This window comes from Meriones unguiculatus, chromosome 16 (assembly GCF_030254825.1).
Source record: "Meriones unguiculatus strain TT.TT164.6M chromosome 16, Bangor_MerUng_6.1, whole genome shotgun sequence".
Lineage (NCBI taxonomy): Eukaryota > Metazoa > Chordata > Mammalia > Rodentia > Muridae > Meriones > Meriones unguiculatus.
This window is the reverse complement of record NC_083363.1, coordinates 6,898,557-6,919,046: the sequence shown is the minus strand read 5'-3', so window position 1 is coordinate 6,919,046 and position 20,490 is coordinate 6,898,557. Positions and strand designations below refer to the sequence as shown.

Sequence of the window (20,490 nt, the reverse complement as noted above, 5' to 3'; positions counted from 1 at the left end):
GGATATCCTGGCACCAGAGCGTTTAAATAAAGCCCCGTTTTGGTCCAGCCTTGTTTTGCAGAACAAAAGCACCCATCTTCAGAAGAAAGGCACTGGTCTCTGGTTTCCCAGAACTGGCAAGCACACAGGTAGCTGAAACCCTGTACAAGGGCTTTGTGTCTGCCTTTTCTCCTAAACAATGTAGTGGGGTCTAAAGCTGACACTCCAGGAAGGCAGCACTTGTTCCCAACGCAGACCTTTGTGACACAGGGAAACAGCTGCAGCTGGGGGTGAGGGGGTGAGGACACAGGCCAAGTACCAAGGAGGAACACTGACTGCCCCAGGGAAACCCAGAGAGAATTCAGAATCCTGGTAGACCCTGGAACCCAAATCGCCAGGGAGTTCCTATTAGAAGGAAGGCACTGGGATATTTCAGAGAGGGCTCGTGGTGTCTCGTTTAAGTTTTATAATCCAAATCACGTTGTAGACTTTCTACATAAAATGTGGACACACGCTTGGAAACAGCCAGCACGTGAGGGCACCGCCATAGCATCTTCAGGGTATGAGTCTATGTGCATGTGTGTGTGCTGGAGAGGTGAGGCACAAAACTAAGGAAAAACTAAAGATCCTCGGAGTCGGGGTGAAGATTCAGTGGGTGGCCAAGCAGAGGGTTGTGGGAGTCCCTTCTTCCATGACCACTCAGTTCCGGGGCCTGCCCCTCCCGCCGCCACTGCCCGCAAGTACCTGACGTAGGAGATATAGGACATCCACTGAAGGTAGGCTGGGATCGTGTCGAAGCTGACGAAGAATCCCGAGAAGAGCAGGACAGGGATGGCTGTCACAGGCCCCACGAACGTTGCCACCTGGACGGAGACAGAGGGGGAATGGGAACAGCACTCACGGGAGGGGGCAGGGGACAGCCTACCCACCCAGGTGACCCCCGAGGACACTCCAGTGGCTGGAAGTGAGGAGTGTTGAAGGGCCAGAGTCTTCCTGCACTGGCTAAGACCAGGATGGTGGCCAGGAAATGTCCCCTGGCAGGGGCAGATGTTAATCTACTGAAGGGGGACCCTGAAACTCCAGTTGAGGAAGGGGACAGAACAAAATAAACACTATTTCCTGAGGACAGAGGACAACGCTTTCTGGGAATGGCCTCTGAGGAGTCTCAGTGATCATTTATCGCCGTCCCTGGAATGGATCATTGGGTAGGGCCATCTCTCTGGAGGTCCCACCTAGAGGCAAAGATGCTGTCACCTGCTGTGACACCAAATGCCAGAGACAGGTTTCAAGGACCCCGTGGGACCTTGTGTTGACCTTGTATCTCCTGTGCCGAGACGGGGGACGGTCCTTCCTCTGGGGTCCTGCTGTCCCTGAGAGCTGAGGGCAACACGTGGCAAGGCTGGCAAGCAGCAGCTCCCACTGACTGGGCTCGAGGGGAAGAGCCCAGGTGTGGCTATGATGCGCACACACATACAATGTCACACACATACAATGTGGTACGCATATTGTATGTATATGAGCTTAATGGACACCCAGCACCCAGCCAGATAAGCCCTCTGGGGTCCAAAGTTCTGGGGGTAGGGGTTGAGGATGAGAAGGTGAGGTGGGGGGGTCACCTTAGGGGATAAAGCCATTTATGAAAACTACACGGTTCTGATGTCTGGGTGCGACAGGCAGGGTGCATGGGCCACACTGAGGTGGGAGGCCAACAGGGGAGTGACAGATGCTCTTCCACAGGCCTGATTTGGGGCTGGTATGCCCCGGCCCCTTCTCTGGGGTGTTGTCTTTGGCTCTCGTGACTATGCTATGAGGCAGACCCCATGGGTGCTTATACCTCTGAGTGAGGAACTTGGAGCCTGGAGGCCAGGAAACCATTGTTGGGGACACTAGAGGTGGACTGGAAAGTGTGAGGCACCCAGGAGCCCTTGCAACATGACATGGGAGCTCAGGAGACTCAGGTGGCTTTGGTTTGCAAGGACTGGGAGGCAACGGGGAGTTGGAGATGGAACCAGGCTCAAAGAGATGGAGAGGGGTGATGTGAGGCTCTGAGTGAGGGGAAGAGGGGGTGACCAAAACGTGGCCAAGTGGACCTACTGAGGCACAACTAGAGGTGTGGGGCGCCCGGCCTCTATGCCAGCTGTGATGCCAGCCATTCGAGGCATCTCTGTTCCTACCTGTAAAACGAGGTCCTGGGGGTGTGCATGGCACTACGTGAGCTGACATTTAGAAAGCCTAGTGGGGGGGGGACACTCATGTCTGGGTATGTGCATGCGCACAGCCACTCTGCAGGTGCCTCCCGTGAGGATAACCTCTGATCACCCACAGCAACGCTGTCCTGTCCTTCGAGAACAACTTGGTGAAGACACCCGGGAGTCCATGACAGAATTAAGGGGATGGGGGCAATCACCCGGAGCCCCGTAGGACGCCACCGGTACCTGCAGGGATGTGGAGGCGGCTCCAATCAGCAGGCCTAGGGACTGGGCCACCAGAGACGTCATGGTGCCCAGGGCAGCAAACAGCACGAAGCGCACGGCGTCCGACGGCTGCGACGTCATCCAGTAGACAATGCTGCAGTAGGCCACGGGGAACATGATCTGCGGGGACAGAACCCGTGTCCCTGGGCGCTCTGCTGGTCCCACCTGTGGACCGTTATCCCCCTAGCAGGCCCCACAGTTCCCGCCAAATCCTGCCTCGCTTCTCAGCGCAGCGGGACGCTTGGGGAAACGGGTCCCACCCGGCTCCGTAGGGTGTGAGGAGCGTCTGCTCCCTCTTGCAAATCGCTGGCGGCTCACCTACCTGGAAGGGGACGTCAGCCATGGTCTTGGCCAGGTAGTAGGCCTTCAGGCTGTACCAGTAGTTGAGGTGCTCCCGGAGGAAGACGCTCATCTCCAGGGGAACTAGGACAAGGACAGAGAGGAGACTGGTTGGGTGGGCACAGCCAAGGAGTCGGATATGCATATTGGATGGCCTTGGGCTGAGCCCTTGGGGTTCTGACCTGTATCACAGTGTGGGCCCCTCCCTCCCCCAACCCCCGTCACTGGACTGTTTCTCTAATCTACAGAGTTACGTGGTGGTCTGAATGAAAAATCTCCCCCACAGGCTCAGGTCGGTGAACACTTGGCTCGCAGTTGGTTGTGCTGTTTGGGGAAGTTATGGAACCTCTAGGAGGTGGAGCCTCGCTGGAGGAAGTGTGTCATTTGGAGGGTGGGCTTTAAGGGTCTACAGCCTCGATCCATTTCCTGTTTTCACTCTCTGCTTCATGTGTGCAGATGAAATGTGACTGGCTGGCTTCCTGCTCCTTCCGGGTACCCTGCACCTTCCCCATCATTACGAATGCGGGCTCTAGAACTATACGCCAAAAAAAAATGTTTTTTTTTCCCTAAGTTGCTTTTAGCTGTGATGTTTTATTACAGCAGCAAAAAAAAGAAAACCAACCTAAGCGGTCCCATGAAGAGCCAGCGTGGGCCATGTCCCCTAGGACGCTGAGTGTCCTATGGTGGCTACTGAGACCATTCTGACCAGCCCTGTCCCCGGTGGGTTCATCAGCATTCTGACCACTACATTTCTGCTTTGCACCCAGCAGCCTGGGGGTGGCCAGAGCTGGCCATCCCGGGCTCTCCGGAACTCCACTGGTCAGGTGAGCATAGCCAAATTGAGGGTCTCTGGAATATCAAACTTTGGGGGAAATTCCCTCCATGGCCTTCCACCATGCCTAGTTGCCTTTCATTGAGATGTGACCACTCTGTACTAAACACAGCATCTTTGTGTGTTCTCTGTGTGTGTGTGTGTGTATGTGTGTGCTGCATATGTGTAAGTGTCCACAGAGACCTAAGGCATTGGATCCCCTACAACTGAAGTTACACGTGGCTGTGAGCCATTCAACATGGATATGAGAAAACACATCTGGGGCCTGGGGAAGGGCAGTATGTCCTCTGATAACCACTGAGGCATCTCCCCAACCCACTATGTAATAGTCTCTTATCCAATAGTAAATACAGCACAACCTGTTTTGTCAACATATAAAGGTTGAATTGGAAGCGTCAAGACATTGCTTGCCAGTAGAAGCCACACCTGGTCTGGGCAGGCCTCGGCCCTAAGCCTGGGTGGGAGTGCCAGCTCAGGGGGAGAGGGCACTCACAGGTCAGAACGGTGGGCATGAGGGCAGCAAACATGAGGAACAGCATGGAGAAGAACAGGAAGCCAGAGTTGCTCAGGACCTTCTTGGCTTCGTTCCCGATCCCCAGGTACAGCAGGCCGATGAGGAGGCCGATGCCGATGTGCGAGGTGATTCGCAGGTGTGTCAGGACCTGAGGGAAGACACAGGTCTCTCACCCAGGGCATAGGAGTGGAAGAATAGGCCGAGGCCGCTGGAGGCATTGGGATTCTGACTCCTGTGACAGCAGATTATAAGAGCAAACTTCCCTTTCCTCCCGGGAAATAATCAGAGCCCTTATCAAGTGCATGCATTTACACACACATACACACATACACACACACACACACACACACACACACACACACACACACACACTGGGCTCATGTACCGCGAAACAGAATTACTAGGCTTTGCTGCTTCTGTTTGAATCTGGCCATCAAGGTTGGTCTCCCTCTAGAGGAGACAAAGCAATGGTGGGAGATGACTCTCCCAGAGACCCTCACTGCTGAGCTGTGTGGCTTGGGTTGCTGTGAGCATGAGCCTATATGTTAAGTTACAGGTCTTCCAGCTTAGGGCCCTGAGGCTACACTGGCCTAGTTCCCAGTGGACCTATGGTGCTTTCAAATCTCCTCCATCCCCTGCCTCACTCTCTGCGTGATGCCTTCCTCTAGCACTGTTCTGCAGGTCCATACTGCAGCCTTCTGGCTTGGGGTTTGGAATGACAAGACAGATACCGCAACACAGCGCTGACAGCTGACTGACGCAAACCAAGAAACATCAACTTTTGAGTGTGCTCGCTCGGAGTCGGGGGGGGGGGGGGTGAGAGGCCGCATGAGGAAAGGACACCCTTACCGAGTCCCGCATGATGCTGAGGAAGGTCCTCTTGAAGAGGATGCAGAACTGGGTGAGGCAGCTGGCCGAGAAGCTGTGACAGCCTTCCATGGAGGCGGAGTCCTGAGGACACACGGGTGCAAAGGCCGAGTGAGCCACATGCCCGCCCCCCCCCCCACCGGCTCAGGAAAGGCCCGTATGTGGCAGGCCTGTCTGGCACGGGAGCCACCCTGCGGGACCACTCCAATCCCTCCACCTGGTTTACCTCTTCAGCAGGCCGGTGCCAAAGAAACGGGTTCACGTCTGTGTCGCCCCCGAGGTCTCTCTTATAGTCAGAGTCGCACATGCCCTCCCTCACGGCCCTCACCAGGCGGCTGTTCTGGTCACCGTACTCTCCTGACGCCACTTCCATGACTGTGGAAGACACAGAAGGTGAAGTGAGACGGGGTGGGGGAGGGGGGCCGTCCCGCGGAGCAGCAGCGCAGGGCTGATGGGAACTGAGGGCCTCTGTCACGTTGTAACAGCAAAGCCTATACGGTGATGAGAATGCTTTCAGATGAGTTAAGGTGCTCCCTGAGAGCCACGGCAGCGGGATGCTGGTTGACACAACCCCCAGGGTGTCAGTGTGTCGTGGTGTCAGGAGACCAGAAAGGCAGACAGACAATGTGCGCGCATCTACGCCATGACCATCTGCAGAGCGCACGCTGAATGTCTGTTCTGGACCCCCGGTGACATCAGCAGGAGGAAGCAGCGTTCCTTGCTCAAGGGCTGAGTAGGCGGGACAATGAATGAATGGGTTACCAGCCCACAGGGGCTGGTAACCCACAGCACACGGGGTCCACTGCTCGGAGGCCGGAGACCACGGGCCACTCCCTCCCAGCAAACAGCGCCTCTCCTGGTTTTCCTCAATTGCTTCCTCTGGTCCCTCCTTGGACCCGTCCAAATTCCCTCTGCTTAGACTACTTCTGTGGTTGCTGACTGGTCCCCACTCACTCCATGGTGACGACGGTGTGTCGCTGTCTACACACCTCTGAGTCCTGTTCCTTCCCCCACCACCTCCCTGGATAGCCCAGCCCTCATCTCAAAGCCATGCGGTAGCTGCCCAAAGAACCCTCCCTCCCCTGTACTCCCTGGCAAACTGGAAACTCCTTCTCCAAGTAGTACATCAAGCTTAAGCCAGGATACATCTAGAAAAAGCATCCCTCTCGGCACCCAGAGAGCCCTCCAGCACGGCCCGGTCCATCTCTGAACTCCTTGGCCAATTGGCATCACTCCCAAGGGCCACAGTCCCCACCTTCCCTCCAGAGGACCATCCGAGGAGAGAGGCCCCCGGGGAAGCTCATCTCGCCAGATACAGCGGCCACCCTGTCCTCTCTCCACGAGGCATGTTTCTCCTCCCTCCTGCTTGTCCTCCTCTCTGGGCTTCCTCTTCCCTTTCCCCTGCTCAGCAGTGCCTAGCACCACTCTCTTGCTCTCGCTTGCAAGGGAGTAAGTCGACTACAAACAAGGTCTTTCCCTTGGCGTTTAATATGCCCGCTTCCTCCCCTGAAGTGGTGCTTTCCCTCACCCACCTCCTCCCCTCCCCACCTCATGGCAGTCTGCTTTTTGAGGGTGAGGAACATTCCCAGGGCCAAGGGCTCCGGAACACAATTTGGGAAGCAACGTAAGGAACCCTGGGGTCTGTGTGGCCAGATGTCTGAAAGAAATACAGCTGTGGGAGAAGAGCCGCAAAGGGGGGTTGTCCAGCTGGGACCGTTGAGGGGCCCTGAAGAGCAAGGTGTTTCTAGGAAGCAGTCATGGATGTAGGGTTGGCCCTGAGTCTGGTGACCAGTCTAGTGGTCCTGAGTCTAGCTACAGGGCTGAGACAGAGGGTGAGGCCATGCAATGACGGGGTCATTGGACAAGCCCTCCTGGAAGACATGACCGCCTGCCTGCCTGCCTGCCTGCCTGCCTGGAGGTCCCCCAGGTACCACCCCAGCCCTGCCCCATTGGTCAGCAACTCCCGACCTGGGCATCAGCCCAAAGCGGAACGCACAAGACTGGGAAGATTTCCCTCTCCTTCCAGCCGGGCGGGCTCTACTCACCGAAGTCGGCAGGGTTGTGGTAGGTAGGGCAGTTCAGACCCAGATCCCTCAGATACGGCACGAGATTCGAGACCTTCCCCCGGTACACGCACTGCCCTTGACTCAGCACATAAAGCTGAGAGAAAGGAAGAGAGAAAGGGATCAACCGCAGCCTTCACCTCTGTGAAGCAAGGGAGGGTCCCGCTCAGTCGATCCTTCAATCAGTTGGTCGTTCATTCATTCATTCATTCAGCCTGCCTGCCCATCGATAGCCAGCCTGTCAGTCAGCTAGTCAACTAGTTATTCAACCAGTCAGTCATTAATCAGTCAAACAGCTAATCACCCTGAAAAGTAAGGATCCAGGGTCTAGTTTTTTTCAGGCTATCTCAGTCCTGTCAGGGATCTTGGGATTGGGTCTGGGGTAGGAATCTGGGGTGGAGATTTAGGTCAAGGACCTGGACAGGGGATGGGGGGTGTGGAGGCCCATGTACCTGGTCAAAGAGCTCAAAGAGCTTGGCGCTGGGTTGGTGGATGGTGCAGACGATGGAGCGGCCGCCCTGGGCCAGCCCTTTCATCAGGGACACCACCTGGAAGCAGGAGGCGCTGTCCAGGCCACTGCAAGTCAAAGACACCACGAGATGCTGAGAATAGGAAGGACAAGTCCAATGTCCCACGTCACCACTGAGGGAGGGCCTGTCACAGGACCTGTAGCTACACCCCCAAGGTCAGGCTCTTCCCAGCCGGACACTTCCATGGGGGCTGTGTGTGCTGTATGCCACTCTTGACAAAGATGCAGGAGCCCAGCTGTGGAACTGTGCGCTGGCTGTGGAACGGGGGTGGGGGGTGAGGGGTGGGGAGGAATGCCCGCCTGCCCGGGCAAGGGACAGCAGAGCTGTCTGGGTAAATAGCTGGCCTCCAAAGTAAGCGGTGAGGCCTGGCAGTCAGTAGTCACAATGCCACACCCTTTCGCCCACTCGGGGGGGCTGTTAGAGAGGGGGGTGGGGCTGCAGCTCTGCGCCTTCTGATGTTTCATTGGCTATACTGACACCTCCTGTGAGGAGGCGATGTCCTGAGGCTTGCAGGGGTTTGCCAGGCTGTGGCACTCTGCAAGTTCTCTCCTCTCCTGCTTGAATACTCCCAGGCCTGCCTTGCTTCTACTGCGTAGCTCCCAACAATGAGAATGAGTCACAGAGGGCAGCCCCAGGCACTGGCTTTCCCCCACAGCAGTGAGCCTATGAGAGGCAATATTAAAGGTTCCTTGAGTTTGTCTCTCAGGCCCTCCTAAGAACCACCCGCTGCGGGCTAGGCGCTTGGCTGGGCTGAGGCGGATGTGACCCTCCCTGTGATGCCGCAGATGGCTCTCAAGTTCAGTGGGCATCCACGAGATGAGCACACAGTGGGAAGGAGATGAAAAGGTCTGGGTGAAGTCAGCCGGGGCCAGCCCTGTACAGCCAGCCTACTTCGCTGGAAAGGCCCGAATACAACATGCTGGGGGAAAGGTAGGCTGACTGACTGGTGACCCGTGTGTTTGGGGGCCAGGACTGGAGACCCGCATCTCCCCGAGTGTACGCAGGTGTGTCCAGGACAGATGGGAGGGGGCGCTAAAGACGTAAGATATCAGGCCCCTTTCTCAAAGCACCCCACAGGTACCTCGGGAACGAGGGAGAGATGAACACGATGAAGGGCTGTTTCCGAGCCCCTACATTCAGTACCCATGTCCCAAGCACACACAGGCCTCTGAGCCGGTGGCTTTGTCCTGCCATCCCACAGATGGCAGCTCCTCCAAGGCCATACCAGGATGGTAGGGCCACCTCTAGGAACCTCAGAACAGACTCCGTAAGTGACTCTTCCCTGTCTCTTTCTGGTCACTGGTCCAGACACCAGTCACAGGCTTACCTGGTGGGCTCATCAAAAAACATGACAGGAGGGTTGTTGACCAGTTCCAGAGCAATGGCCAGGCGTTTCCGCTGGCCACCCGATAGGCTCCCCGTGCGCGTGTTGGCACAGGGCAGCAAGCCCAGTGCTGTCAGGATCTCCTTGACCTGTGGGCAACAAGAAGCAGAGTCCCTATTAGGAGACAACCTTCCAGCCTCATGACTATCAGGAACACATGCCGAGCTCCGTGGGATGCCCTGTCCTGCCTGGGGCAACCTCGCTAGTCCATACACAGATGCCCACAGTGCGGGGCCGTCCCGGGCCATCCCAAGTGAGAGGCAGGTGCAGTCTCTAAACCTGTGGTCCTTCCTGGGGAGACAGACAGAACTGTCAAGAGGCAAGAAGCAGTGCCGGGAGGTCAAGCCAAGGGCTGGAGTCTTCACTCGGCCTCCGTGACCTCATAGCACCTTTCGCTTCTAAGCTGAGCCTAATGGCTGGCATGAAGACATGTCCTCCTATATAGATTTGATCAATGGGTGGACTTAGTGGATACATTCGTGGGTAGACGATCGGGCCTGTGACCAGCACCGAGAATCACTGACCATCAAGTGCAGTAAAGCACCTTGTTGGAACACGTGTCACACAGTAAGTATCCCCAACAGCTATCCTCCATGTTTCTCGTCTCACGTGAAGCATGTGGGTAATTCCTCTGCATGCTCCCTAACACACACCCTGAGCCAGCCCTGTCAGGAGGCCACTGTGTGTGCTTGGGACATGGGTACTGAATGTAGGGGCTCGGAAACAGCCCTTCATCATGTCCATCGTCCATCTCTCCCTCGTTCCCGAGGTACCTGTGGGGTGCTTTGAGAAAGGCACATCTACAGATAGATGGCTCGAGGCAGCAAACTGTGCTCTAACTGACCAAGTGGCCACCCCTATCCGTGCTGGTCATATGAATAGTCCTTTGGTTGGCCCAGGATGGTGACCTGGTGTTGGCTGAGGGAACAAAAAGGTCAGCAGGCTCTTGGGAGGCAGGGGCGGAGCCAGCTGCCACATCTCTGCCAGGGTCCTCTTCTGGAGGCTCAGTGATTCCCTCTAGAGTTCACCCAGAAGTGGGACAGCTCTGAGTCAGCCAGCCCCTGGTGGCCATACCAGGAGGACCTTGGCCAGTGGCTTCTCTGGGGAGATGAGGTCATCCAACAGGAGGAGAACTCACAAAGAACAAACTTTCCACTCCGGACTTCTCACTTATTTACGCGTGGTCGGTACAAAGTGAAACTCTGGTGGCCGAACCACTCGGAATCCAGTGCTGGTGGGGCCTGGAGCAGGTGCAGTGTGGGGCCAGGGCCCCGGGATCAAGTCCTGTCTGCTTCTTCTTGCTGATGATGTCAACCCAGCACCGCTGTCTCCTGGAACATTGTGCCTCTGAGAGATGGATGTCAGTCTGGGAACAGCTTCAGCGTGGCTGTCTGGGAAGGGCCAGAGAGGCAGGGCCATGGTGGACAGGCATTTCCTTTTGGCATTTTCTTTTTTTTTTTTTTTGCTTCTTGCCACAGTGTCTGCGCAAGGCTTCAGGCTCTTCCAGACAGCTGGCTGATTCTGCAGGGTGGCTGTGGTTGATCCTCTGAGGGATGCTCCATACACACAGTGCACCTCCCCCCTTGCTTCACTTTCATGACAAGGGATGGAAACAGAGGCCACCAATCGGTGGCTGCCCTTCTGCCCATGTGATGTGTTTCTACAACCATCAGGCCTGGTCCTCTCCAGCCTTGTCTCAGAAGTGATACTATCTATATAGATTGGTTTTGGTTTAAAAGTAGTTGGAAGGAAAAAAACCAACAGGCTCCTTTATATGTCTTCCTAAATAAGCAAACAAAACAAAACTCCGCATGGTCACTTATGCTTCAAGTCTCCTGGAGCCTCATCCTCTAGAGATGGTCTAAGCAGTACAAGACAGGACCATAGTGACCTCCCTCTGGAGGAAGCAGCTCTACCAGAGGACTCCTCAGGGCCAAAGTGCCTTTTCTGGGAAACGAGACAGGCTATGACCAGCATACTCCATGATATGCTAGCACATGCCATTCCATTGTTCTTCCACATCCTACACACGGAAGTACTGCAGGTGCTGATGGGAAATGAGTCAGAGAGGTGTCCAGATACAAATCTGTCCTTGAGATGGCTGTTACGGGCTCTTGGAAGAGGCGGGAACTGTATATATCTGAGAAGAGAGCCATAGCAAGTGGGAATCCTGACAACAAACACACGCAGGACACACCAGTGTCTCAGACCTATGTGGGTGGCTTGCTGTGACGCTCAACACGAGCTATGATTGGAGAAGGGGTTTAGGGGTGGCTCTCGCAGGGACATTTCTTAGGATAGAATGATGGACACATGACATGTGACAGTCCTGTCAGACTGAGGCCCAGCTATGACTTTCCAGAAGACTCCAGGCCTCTTCAAAAAATTTTATCTTTCACTCTAGCAGCAGAGTGGGCTCCTAACCAGCACCCACAAGCAGGGCTGAAGCTAGAAGACAGACTCTGACAGTGCCAAACAGCATCAGAGGCTGCAAAGATGGCGTGCAAGGCCAAACGCCTGCCTCACGGTGGTCAGTCACTTGCTCAGAGGCCCCAGTGCTGTGAAGTCTACTTCCCCAGATGCACGGGGAAAGGCTAACCACAGAGCCACAGCTGTGGAGAAACCCACCATCTCCCACCCTACACTCACATTGACCTTATCAACTTGAAGACTTGAAAGACACTGTCTTATTCGGCTGACGCCGCCTGAAAAGGCTGTGGGGTCTCGTGCACGGGTGACATAGGCCAAGTTATCCAGCAAGGCTCAGGGAAGCTAGGGTTAAAGAGGCCGCCTGTGTGGTCAGCTCTACTTCTCTATAGGACCTTCCCCCTCCGGCCTGCTCATCTCCACACCATGAGAGTCTGTGGTCAGCCCTGACCTTGGGTCTTTGGTTTGAGCCCAAGAGACAAAGCTCCTTCCCCTCCGGAGAGGCGCAGTGTCTCCCACACCAGGAAGGACAATCGGCATTGCCATCATTGCTTTGCTTGGTGGCAACTGTCAGGCACTAGTGAGGCATCGCAGAGGTTGGATGGCTTTGGGCCCTTGTGGAGCCCAAGAGGCTGGTGGATGGGAGGGACCAGGGATAGGAAGTGGTCCCAGGGTGACTACAGTCTTCTGATCTGTCACCAAGAGCCACAGGGGTGCTCTGAAGGACAGCGCTCCATCTGGACTTGCTTCTCATTTCTGGCCTTCCTCCTACCCAGTGAAAGATGGAAGGAAGGGTCAGCGGGTGCTGGTGCTGGCCTCAGATGAAGGGTGAAGGAGCCTTTCCATTGGTGTTGGTCACCTCAGGCTCACCTTGGCACATCGTGTTCCTCTCTCCTCTTCTTCCTTTCTAGAGCTTTCTTTTTGTCATCTCAATTGTGGTTTACCTTAAGTCAGCTCAGGCTGCCATGACAAATCGTCCCAAACTAAAGACACAGACACTGGACATGGCCACCTCGGAGTCTGAGAGCTGGCTGGTCAAACTCAAGGTGTGGGTGGTATTGTTTCCCCCGGTCCCTCCTGACCCGTCTTCAGATGGCGCCTCTTCGGACGGTTTGCAGGTGGTGTCTTCTTGGGTAATCCTTCTGAGTGAGCTTATGTCCTGACCCCCTCTTCTTGTAAGGACACAGTGAGATTGGATCAGGACCATCCCAACGCCCTCTGCAAACAGCAGCCTGTTAATTCTGAAGCCCCGGAGTTAGAATTGCAGCTTATCTTCCCGGGGAGGTGAGGGTCATCCCCTAGGCCTTGTCTGTTCTTGTCTTCACTCTCAGGGGCAGTGGAGGGAGGGATGAGGATGGGAGTCTGTTGAGAGATGGTTGGTGGTGTCTTTCTAAGTCACATTATTCAGAGAGGACTGGAGACCACGGAGGCCCTTGAGGCTCATCCTATATGACCAAGGTTACAAGCCCCATTCAACTGCCCATATTTGGCCCCTAAACTGTCCACGTCTTCCCTGGGCTGGGCGCAAATGGTTCATTTTCTTTCTCTTGTTCTCAGAATAAGAGACTTCCATGGGAAACATTTTTGAGTAGTTCCGGGGAACTGTTTTCATCTCAGAAATGAGTTCTGCCTCTCCACACTGCACACCCCACTACCACGACAGAGAACCCCAAGAGTGTGAGGGTCCTGTGAGAAAGGGGAAGGCTATCACTCAAGGCTGTCGGGCGCTGCCTTTCCACAGCCGCCCACCTTAAGTCTACATCATCTGAGCCATTCTAGGCAGTGAGGGGAGGGTGTGCGCACAGGATGGCAACAAATACTTCCGGGGGTAAGTGTTTTAACGCTGCCCTGCCATGTGATGCGTGTCACACTCTGCCAGCCAACTGCACCGTCCTCTGACCCCAGAAGGTGTCAGAGGCACAGATAACATCCTGTAAGGGGACCTTCTGCTACAATTATCTTCTGTGGAGCAACCCAGTAGCACTAGGGACAGTGAGGCAGAGGCAAGCTTAGCTTTCCTTAGGTGGCCCGTCACTACCAACCAGCACTCCTACTCCATCCCACCCCACCAGGACCTCCTGGGGCACCTGCTTACTTGTTTCCTTCCCTGCTCCTTGAGGGTTTAGGGAGCCGGGAAAACTGATTAAAAAAAGGGAGGAGGAAAGCCTCAGATAGGCTGGGAATGATCTTTATTTTCTTTGTAAAAGCCTGGTTAATAACACGTAAGAGCCCAATTTCTCCCTGCAAAGGTATGTGGGTGGAGGGAAGTTATTTTTAAACCAATGACTAACCATCTCCATTGTCAGTGTTTCATAAAAAAGGAAAAAAAAGTTTAATCTAAAATGTATTAAGCAGCCGAGGGGGCAGAGCCCTTGGCCAGGCCCTAAGGTTTGCATCTTGTCCCTATGGGGGTGCTAAGGCTTCGGATTGCTAGATCTAAATGCCAGTCTAGCCCCAGAGCCACCTCTCCTGGACTCCAGCCACTGCACCCTGCCCCACACTTGCTGATGAGCCCACCCACCCACACAGACACACTCAAGGGGAGGCAAAGAAAATCAACAGAAAAAAAAAAATCCAGCAGGGAGGAACAGGCCCCCTCCTCCCCCACCCCTCACATGTGCTTCCATCACGCTCTGGGCCACGTGTGGCTTGGAGCGGCACACTCACCATCTCCCGTCTGCCTTCATCCTTCTCCTGCAACTTCAGATGCGCGGACACCTGTGGGCAAGAGACGACAGTGAGGAGGCTGAGCCCCACAGGACCCAAACAAAGTCCAGGGCCACACCGTGGTCCAGGGTCCCATCAACTCTTCTAGCTGCTTAATGGATTCATGAGACCAGAGAGGCCCCAGTTTCCCATGCCCACAGCCTGACAGAGGTGTGGGTCCTGGGAGAGCTCTATGGGTCTGCTATGTTTCTGGCTATCTCTGGTATCCCCATGAGATCACTTGGATGTATACAGCACAGAGACAAGGATCGCCTAGGCAGCATGGTTTGACTACAGACTAGGTGGGGACCAGTAGCACACAAATCAGGTGATAAAGCATTGCTGACTTGAAGCTGTCACCCTGTGAGGGTGGCAGGTGTGGGGCGGCAGGATGAACTTCCTGGTTCGCTTACTCAGATCCTGTTTATTACTAGTACAGTGTGGGGTCCCCAGCCTGGCCTGGTGAAACTGTGAGACAGAATCAGCTAGCCCAGGTTCAGCCCTGTTTATAGTATACACCAGACTCTGGGTTCTTGGGCACACCTGGGCCTCAGTTTCCTCATCAGCACAAAAAACAAGTTTAAAATCTATTTCATTAATTAGTGAACTTGCCGATCAGACACTGGGAGGCAGGTGAAGAGGCCTTGGGCCTCAGGGTGGAACAAAGGTGGGCCTGTACCACCTCTACAAGGCCAGCTGCCTGTCTCATGACACTCAGTGTCACAAGGATGTGTCAGGATGGACCTGAGGCAAAAGAAGGGCCTAAAAATGTATAACTGCTGTAGGTCAGGAGCCAGTGGCCAGGAAGTGGGCCCAGGGGAGACAGGGCCTCAAAGGGTAAAATGTTAGAGAGAAACATTTCCAAAAGGTGCTGTGAAAGCCCTCAACTGAGGACCTCACCGTTATGTGATTCTGAGAACAGAAGCATTTCACAGCAAGCCCTGGAGCAGACACAGAAGAGAACAGTGATGGAGCTGGAGAGCCAAAGCCATGGTTCCTACACCTGCAACTACAATGGTCCACTAGTGACTCAGTAAGTGCTACAGTCGGGTCACCCAACACACAGAGCTCACTCGGGGACTCATAGGAGCAGACAAATACAAGCACGTGAAGAATGAGCCTTGAGGTGAGGGAAACCTTCTCAGTAGGCTTCCTGGCCGGGTCTGTGTGCAAATCCTTTTTGAATCCTCTGAGCCCACCAAAGCCCCACTGGAGGCCAGGTAAGCATGCAGATCTCCCTGGAACCACTGTTCATGGAGACTGGGTGATGGATGGGTGACCCCTTACCCAGTACCAGGGCAAAAGAATGAAAGCCACCCTACCAGGCCCTCCCTTTCCCTTTTCCCACAAAGCAAGTGGAGGAGATCTCAGATCTAAAAAACATTAACCCACTTTTCTTTATTGATCTAAGAGTCCCCTGGAGTCACTCAGAGTACTGAGTAGTGGCCGCTGCCTGGACTCTGCCCAATTCAAGTCACGAACACGAGGGCAAGACTGTTCCACGTAAGGCCGCCAACATAATCATCCCATCGCCTACCGAAGCTCAGTTTCTGACAATGTCCTCTTTAGGGCCAGGGGAGGCCAATCCTACAGTGACCCTGAGAGAGCCAAGAAACAGTGCCAGCTAGGCACAAAGTCAAGCCGAGTCTACCAACCGGGACTGGGTGATGGTTTTTAAATCACCCTTTAATGAGACATATTCTAGAGGCTTCTTCTACTGACAGTGAGATCACATGGGCTGTCCTTGACATACATACATATGGTCCTAGAAGCCCAGAGTTCCTGCATTGGTGAGGACACGGTCTGTGCAAAGAGCACAGCCTGTCTGTTCTGGAAACCTACGACACGGGCACCATCTGGACACTTGTATGGCCCCAGAGGGGAAGGTGTATTTTTAAACTCCTCCTGGACTTATGCACTGGAGTCTCATGGGAAGATACGGTGAGAAGATGCAGGGGGAGTGGAAAGAACCAGGGCAGACCTGTAAGGGCGGCGCTGATGAGCCCCAAGGCCCAGGTTCCCCCATACCTCCTACCTTCCTGTGACACCCATCCACCACTATGACAGCAACACTGAAATAGTCCCATAGGTGAGGCAGGGGCTAAAGGAAACGTCATGGAAAGAGGAAGAGTTAAGCAAGGAAACACAGAGACCCTGGAGACAGAGCTCCGCTTCAGGGTCCCCGCGTGGCTTGGGCAGACCTGTAGCCCTGCCTCACGCTCTTAATTCCTGGAGGCACTGTTCACCCCTGCTCTCTAGAGACTGCATAGCCTAGACTTTGTGGGTACCCAGCAATGGCTGACTCTGTCTTTTTACCTGGCAGACAGAAGAGAACTAACACTCTACCAAAGACAGGTTGATTCAAGGACAGTGACATAGCTACTAGGCTATGTCAGCTTGAAGTACACTAGAGTCATCTGGAAAGAGGGAACCTCAATTGAGAAAAGTCCCGTCAGATTGGTGGGCAAGTGCCATCCCTGGGACGGTGGCGGTCCTGGGTGCTGTCAGAAAAGAGGCTGAGAAAGCCATGAAAAGCAAGCCAGGAAGCAGCAGTCCTTCATGGACCTGTCTTAGTTCCTGCCTTGAGTTCCTGCCCCAAATTCCCTGGATGATGGACTACAGTTGAAAGATGAAATAAACTCTTTCCTCCCCCACTGCTTTTGGTTATGGTGTTCTGTCACCCTTTAAATCCCAAGTAAGCAGAGGGGAAATTGCTTAGCCCATGGGGAAGATAGGAAGGTGGTTACCATGGGAACAGTCATTCAAGTTAGTGATCAGTAATCTCAGACACTTGGTTGTGACTTTTCCGAGACCTATTGAAACTCCTCGTCTCAGGGATTTGGTTTCACCAGCTGTGCAAGCAGCAAGACTAGGGCTGCAACTCTGCTAAGAGACGAGGGGACTGTTTGTGGCTCTGTGCAGCACATCTGTGTAGCTGCCAAGGGCAGGGGCGGCTCACCATCATGGCCTCCTGAACAGTGAGGTGAGGCAGCAGCATATCATCCTGCATGATGTAGCATGAGACCTTCCGGAAGCAGCGCAGGTCCCGGGGCATGCCGTTGATGAGGACCGCCCCCTTCATGCCCGTCTCCCTGCAAGGACAAGGAGAAAGGTGGCCATGAGCCCAGCTCCTTCAGCATCCCGCCTTTTAGGCGTGCTGGAGAAGCAAACAAGAGAGGGGGGCCTCCCTCCCAGCTCTTCCCAGCAGAACCATTCACCACGACAACAGGGTGAGGCAAAGGGACCAATGACCCACAGCATCACATTGGTACCCTTGTGGGAGCCAGTGATCAGCGGGGAGACAAGCCACACACCAGGCCTCTCCAGACGGTATGTTTATCGTGCCAGATGGAAACGGCTTCTTTTCTCTGCCTGCTGCACAGAGATACCTGGGGATGGCCCTCAGTACAACCGGGGGGCAAAGACATACATCACTGGTGGCTCTATCTGCTGCCCAGACTACAGCAACTTCACCAGGACCACAAGGGTAGCAAGCAAGTGCCTCAGGCTCAGGTGGCTCAGAGACAGTAGACGGCCATGACAGTTCTGCCCCGTGACTGGCCCAGGTGCAAGGTGAGGACCTTTTGACTGCAGGTGAGGATATTGGGAGCCTCTTAGGTGCTTGTAAGCACCAGGAGAGCTGGCTTCCAGAGGCTCTCCATCTTCCTTTCCTCTTTGTAGCTCTTTGACACATCTTTGTAGCTCTCCCTCCCCAGGCCACAGAGAACAGTAGCAGTAAGGAACCTGTGGGGACTAATAGAATCATTCTGGGTTCCAGCTTCCCAGGCCGAGGGCCTTGTAGTGGGTCCCACTTTCCTCCCAAGCGATGGGCAGCTCTGCTGGCTTCCTCTGGATACCCAGCCTGGCAGGGATGCCTCTGCATCTCTGGGATACACAAGCACCCTTGGTCTTCTAGGAACTGCTGTAGTAATCTGAAGAACAGCCAGCCTCAAGAAAATACCACACTCTGCTCCCCCTCCGTGTCTTGACTCCGGGAGTTGAGAATTTGGCTTTAGTCTTTAAATGTGAACGTAATGAACAGGAACTTATGGTGACAGTTTTGAAAATCATAACCTCTTGATATTAAGAGGCAATTCAGAGCTCTAAGAATGGTGAGATTTACCTTTCCTCCCGCCCCTACTCCAGTAATTAAAATCATTAGTTTTATAGGCGCCCATTATTTTTCTGAGGAACTATATCATGTTCTGGCTTGCATCTGTGCTTGAACTTTTAGTCCCCAAACTGTGGTGCTGATACGGGAAGCTGTGGAGGCTGGGTGGTGGAGGTGTGTCAATGTGAGGACGGGCCTCTAAAGGCTAAAGCCTGGCTCTGCCTCTGGCTCCATTCCATCTGCTTCCCGGGCAGCGCCAGGAAGCGAGAAGCCCTCACCTGTGGAGGCCCTCCAGTTTCCACAAACCTGGCTGCTTCAGCTCCCATGCCATCTTTCCCATGACTGTGCTCTCTGAGACTGTGAACCCAAACAGACCTTTCCTCTCTTAAGTTGAATGTATAAATTAAACATGGCAAGAGATTAGTTATAACAACTAATAGAAGAGAACAACTATAAGGTGTTGTAATAAAATTGTCAACATTCCCATCCTTGTACTTTGGGGATGTTATTAAGGAAAAGAAGGGTCCCTTGAACAAAACTGTAAAAACTGTATCCCTCTAGCCAATCTGATTGCTTGGACAGCTAACAGGCATACAGAGTGGAGACACCGGATCCATGTCCTGGGTGGAAAAATGGTGGTATCAGATTTCATCATGTTTCTTTTTTAAAAATGTGTGCAAGTCAGGTTTGAATAGTTTAGAATGGGATTTTAATTCTTTCTGACCACGGTTAACTGTGGATTACTGCTGCTGCCACTCCTTGTTATCAAGTTATCCCATGAACCCTGTGAGAACAGGGTTTTAAAAAGCCTTTCTTAGGCACTTTAGAATCACACACAGACGAGAGACCTTGGCACAACCTTGGCAACGGTGATATCTGAGGTCCTGAACCACAAGCCTTGGACATGACAGCTCCTCATTCTCTTCTGTCTAACTTCCCAGCATGCTGTCCTATTGACCACTGTTTCCCCAGATCTTGACCTTAATACATTTTCCTGTCCAGGGAGTGCACTAAGGGAGGAGCTGAGTAGGAAGTTGCCTTGTCCATCTGCCTGTGGTCTCTTCCCCATGCCTTGTGAAGGCTTTCAAATTGCATCTCTGTGCTGTTTCCATCATGGATTCTCAAGTTCTGGACGCAAACATGCAACACGCACACACACACACAAAGGCATGCAAGCATGCACGCACATACACACACAGGCACGCATGCACACATACATTATCCCAGGAGCCCATGTGAGCCAAGCTTCTGGTAACAAGCAGATGACAGAATGCTCTCGTTGACAGCAGTAAAGCAGCTCCACTCCCCCCACAGCTCTCTCTGCTGGCATCTGCTCACCTGTATCCCGCCAGAATGTTCATGAGTGTGGACTTCCCAGCTCCAGAAGGACCCATGATGGCCACCAGCTCTCCACTGTTGAATTTCCCAGAGATCCCTTTCAAAAGGGTCTTGTATCCTGCAAGATGCAGATTGGGATTCATTTTCTAACGGTTGCATGCTTTGCTTGACCCCAGTGCTGAACTGCTGGAGCCAAAGGCACAGTGTCCCATGGTGCAGCTGAAAAGACTTACAGCGACAGTCTAGTCTAGAAGCAGACCTTGTGTCTGTTTTATGTACTGCCTGTTTCCCACAGTGACCTCACACCTTACAGCCATGATCACAGCACATGCGTATTGCTTAAGGTTTTTAGAGCACTTGTCCAGGCATCCGGGATGCTCCACCATTCCCATCTTAAAAGCAGGACAGGTGGACAGAGCCTATTTAGCACTGGACCATGGGTCATTTCCTCTTCTCAATATGGTACACACGTGTCTGTACTAACAGGCAATTAGCTCAACATTTCATTCGCAAGTGTTTTTTTTTTTTTTTACTTACTCCTTATAGATGTACATAAATACAAGTAATTGATACAAGGTTTATAAACAGTTGCTTTATGATTAAATAATATAATCAATGCATTGTTAATTCCTCTATGAATAATTGAAAGGGCCTATTGTCACACAGTCACATCGAATGTCTAGGGAATGTCTGCCGAGTGTCTTCTGCTTGGATCTTTAGAAAAGGGGGGCGGGGTGGAGGGGAGTCTTCACACAGCCGAAACAAGGCAGCGCACTACAATTTTCAAGCAGACTGTGGAAATGTGCTATAAATGATAAATGGGAGCAACTGGTTCAGAGATAAAGATGCCAACTCAGACTACGCTGTCAGATAAGAACCCGCGCTAGCGGGACAGGCAAGCATTACATTTTAGGGCCTGTGTATAA

General features: G+C 53.6%; 1 protein-coding gene across 4 annotated transcripts in view; it reads right to left on the bottom strand.

Annotated features, from left to right (window-relative positions):
- Window positions 1-20,490, bottom strand: part of Abcg1 (ATP binding cassette subfamily G member 1) — a 56,019-nt gene that overhangs the window by 4,272 nt on the left and 31,257 nt on the right. For all 4 annotated transcript variants that reach the window (XM_021652388.2, XM_060369208.1, XM_060369210.1 and 1 more), the window contains 12 exons: window positions 19,565-19,682; window positions 17,075-17,207; window positions 14,077-14,127; window positions 8,926-9,071; window positions 7,521-7,644; window positions 7,051-7,165; window positions 5,232-5,380; window positions 4,988-5,089; window positions 4,118-4,286; window positions 2,776-2,876; window positions 2,415-2,573; window positions 724-842 (listed from right to left, as the gene is read on the bottom strand). In XM_021652388.2, coding sequence (XP_021508063.1) covers window positions 724-842; window positions 2,415-2,573; window positions 2,776-2,876; window positions 4,118-4,286; window positions 4,988-5,089; window positions 5,232-5,380; window positions 7,051-7,165; window positions 7,521-7,644; window positions 8,926-9,071; window positions 14,077-14,127; window positions 17,075-17,207; window positions 19,565-19,682 — 1,486 coding nt within the window. The remainder of the gene's footprint in view (window positions 1-723; window positions 843-2,414; window positions 2,574-2,775; window positions 2,877-4,117; window positions 4,287-4,987; window positions 5,090-5,231; window positions 5,381-7,050; window positions 7,166-7,520; window positions 7,645-8,925; window positions 9,072-14,076; window positions 14,128-17,074; window positions 17,208-19,564; window positions 19,683-20,490) is intronic.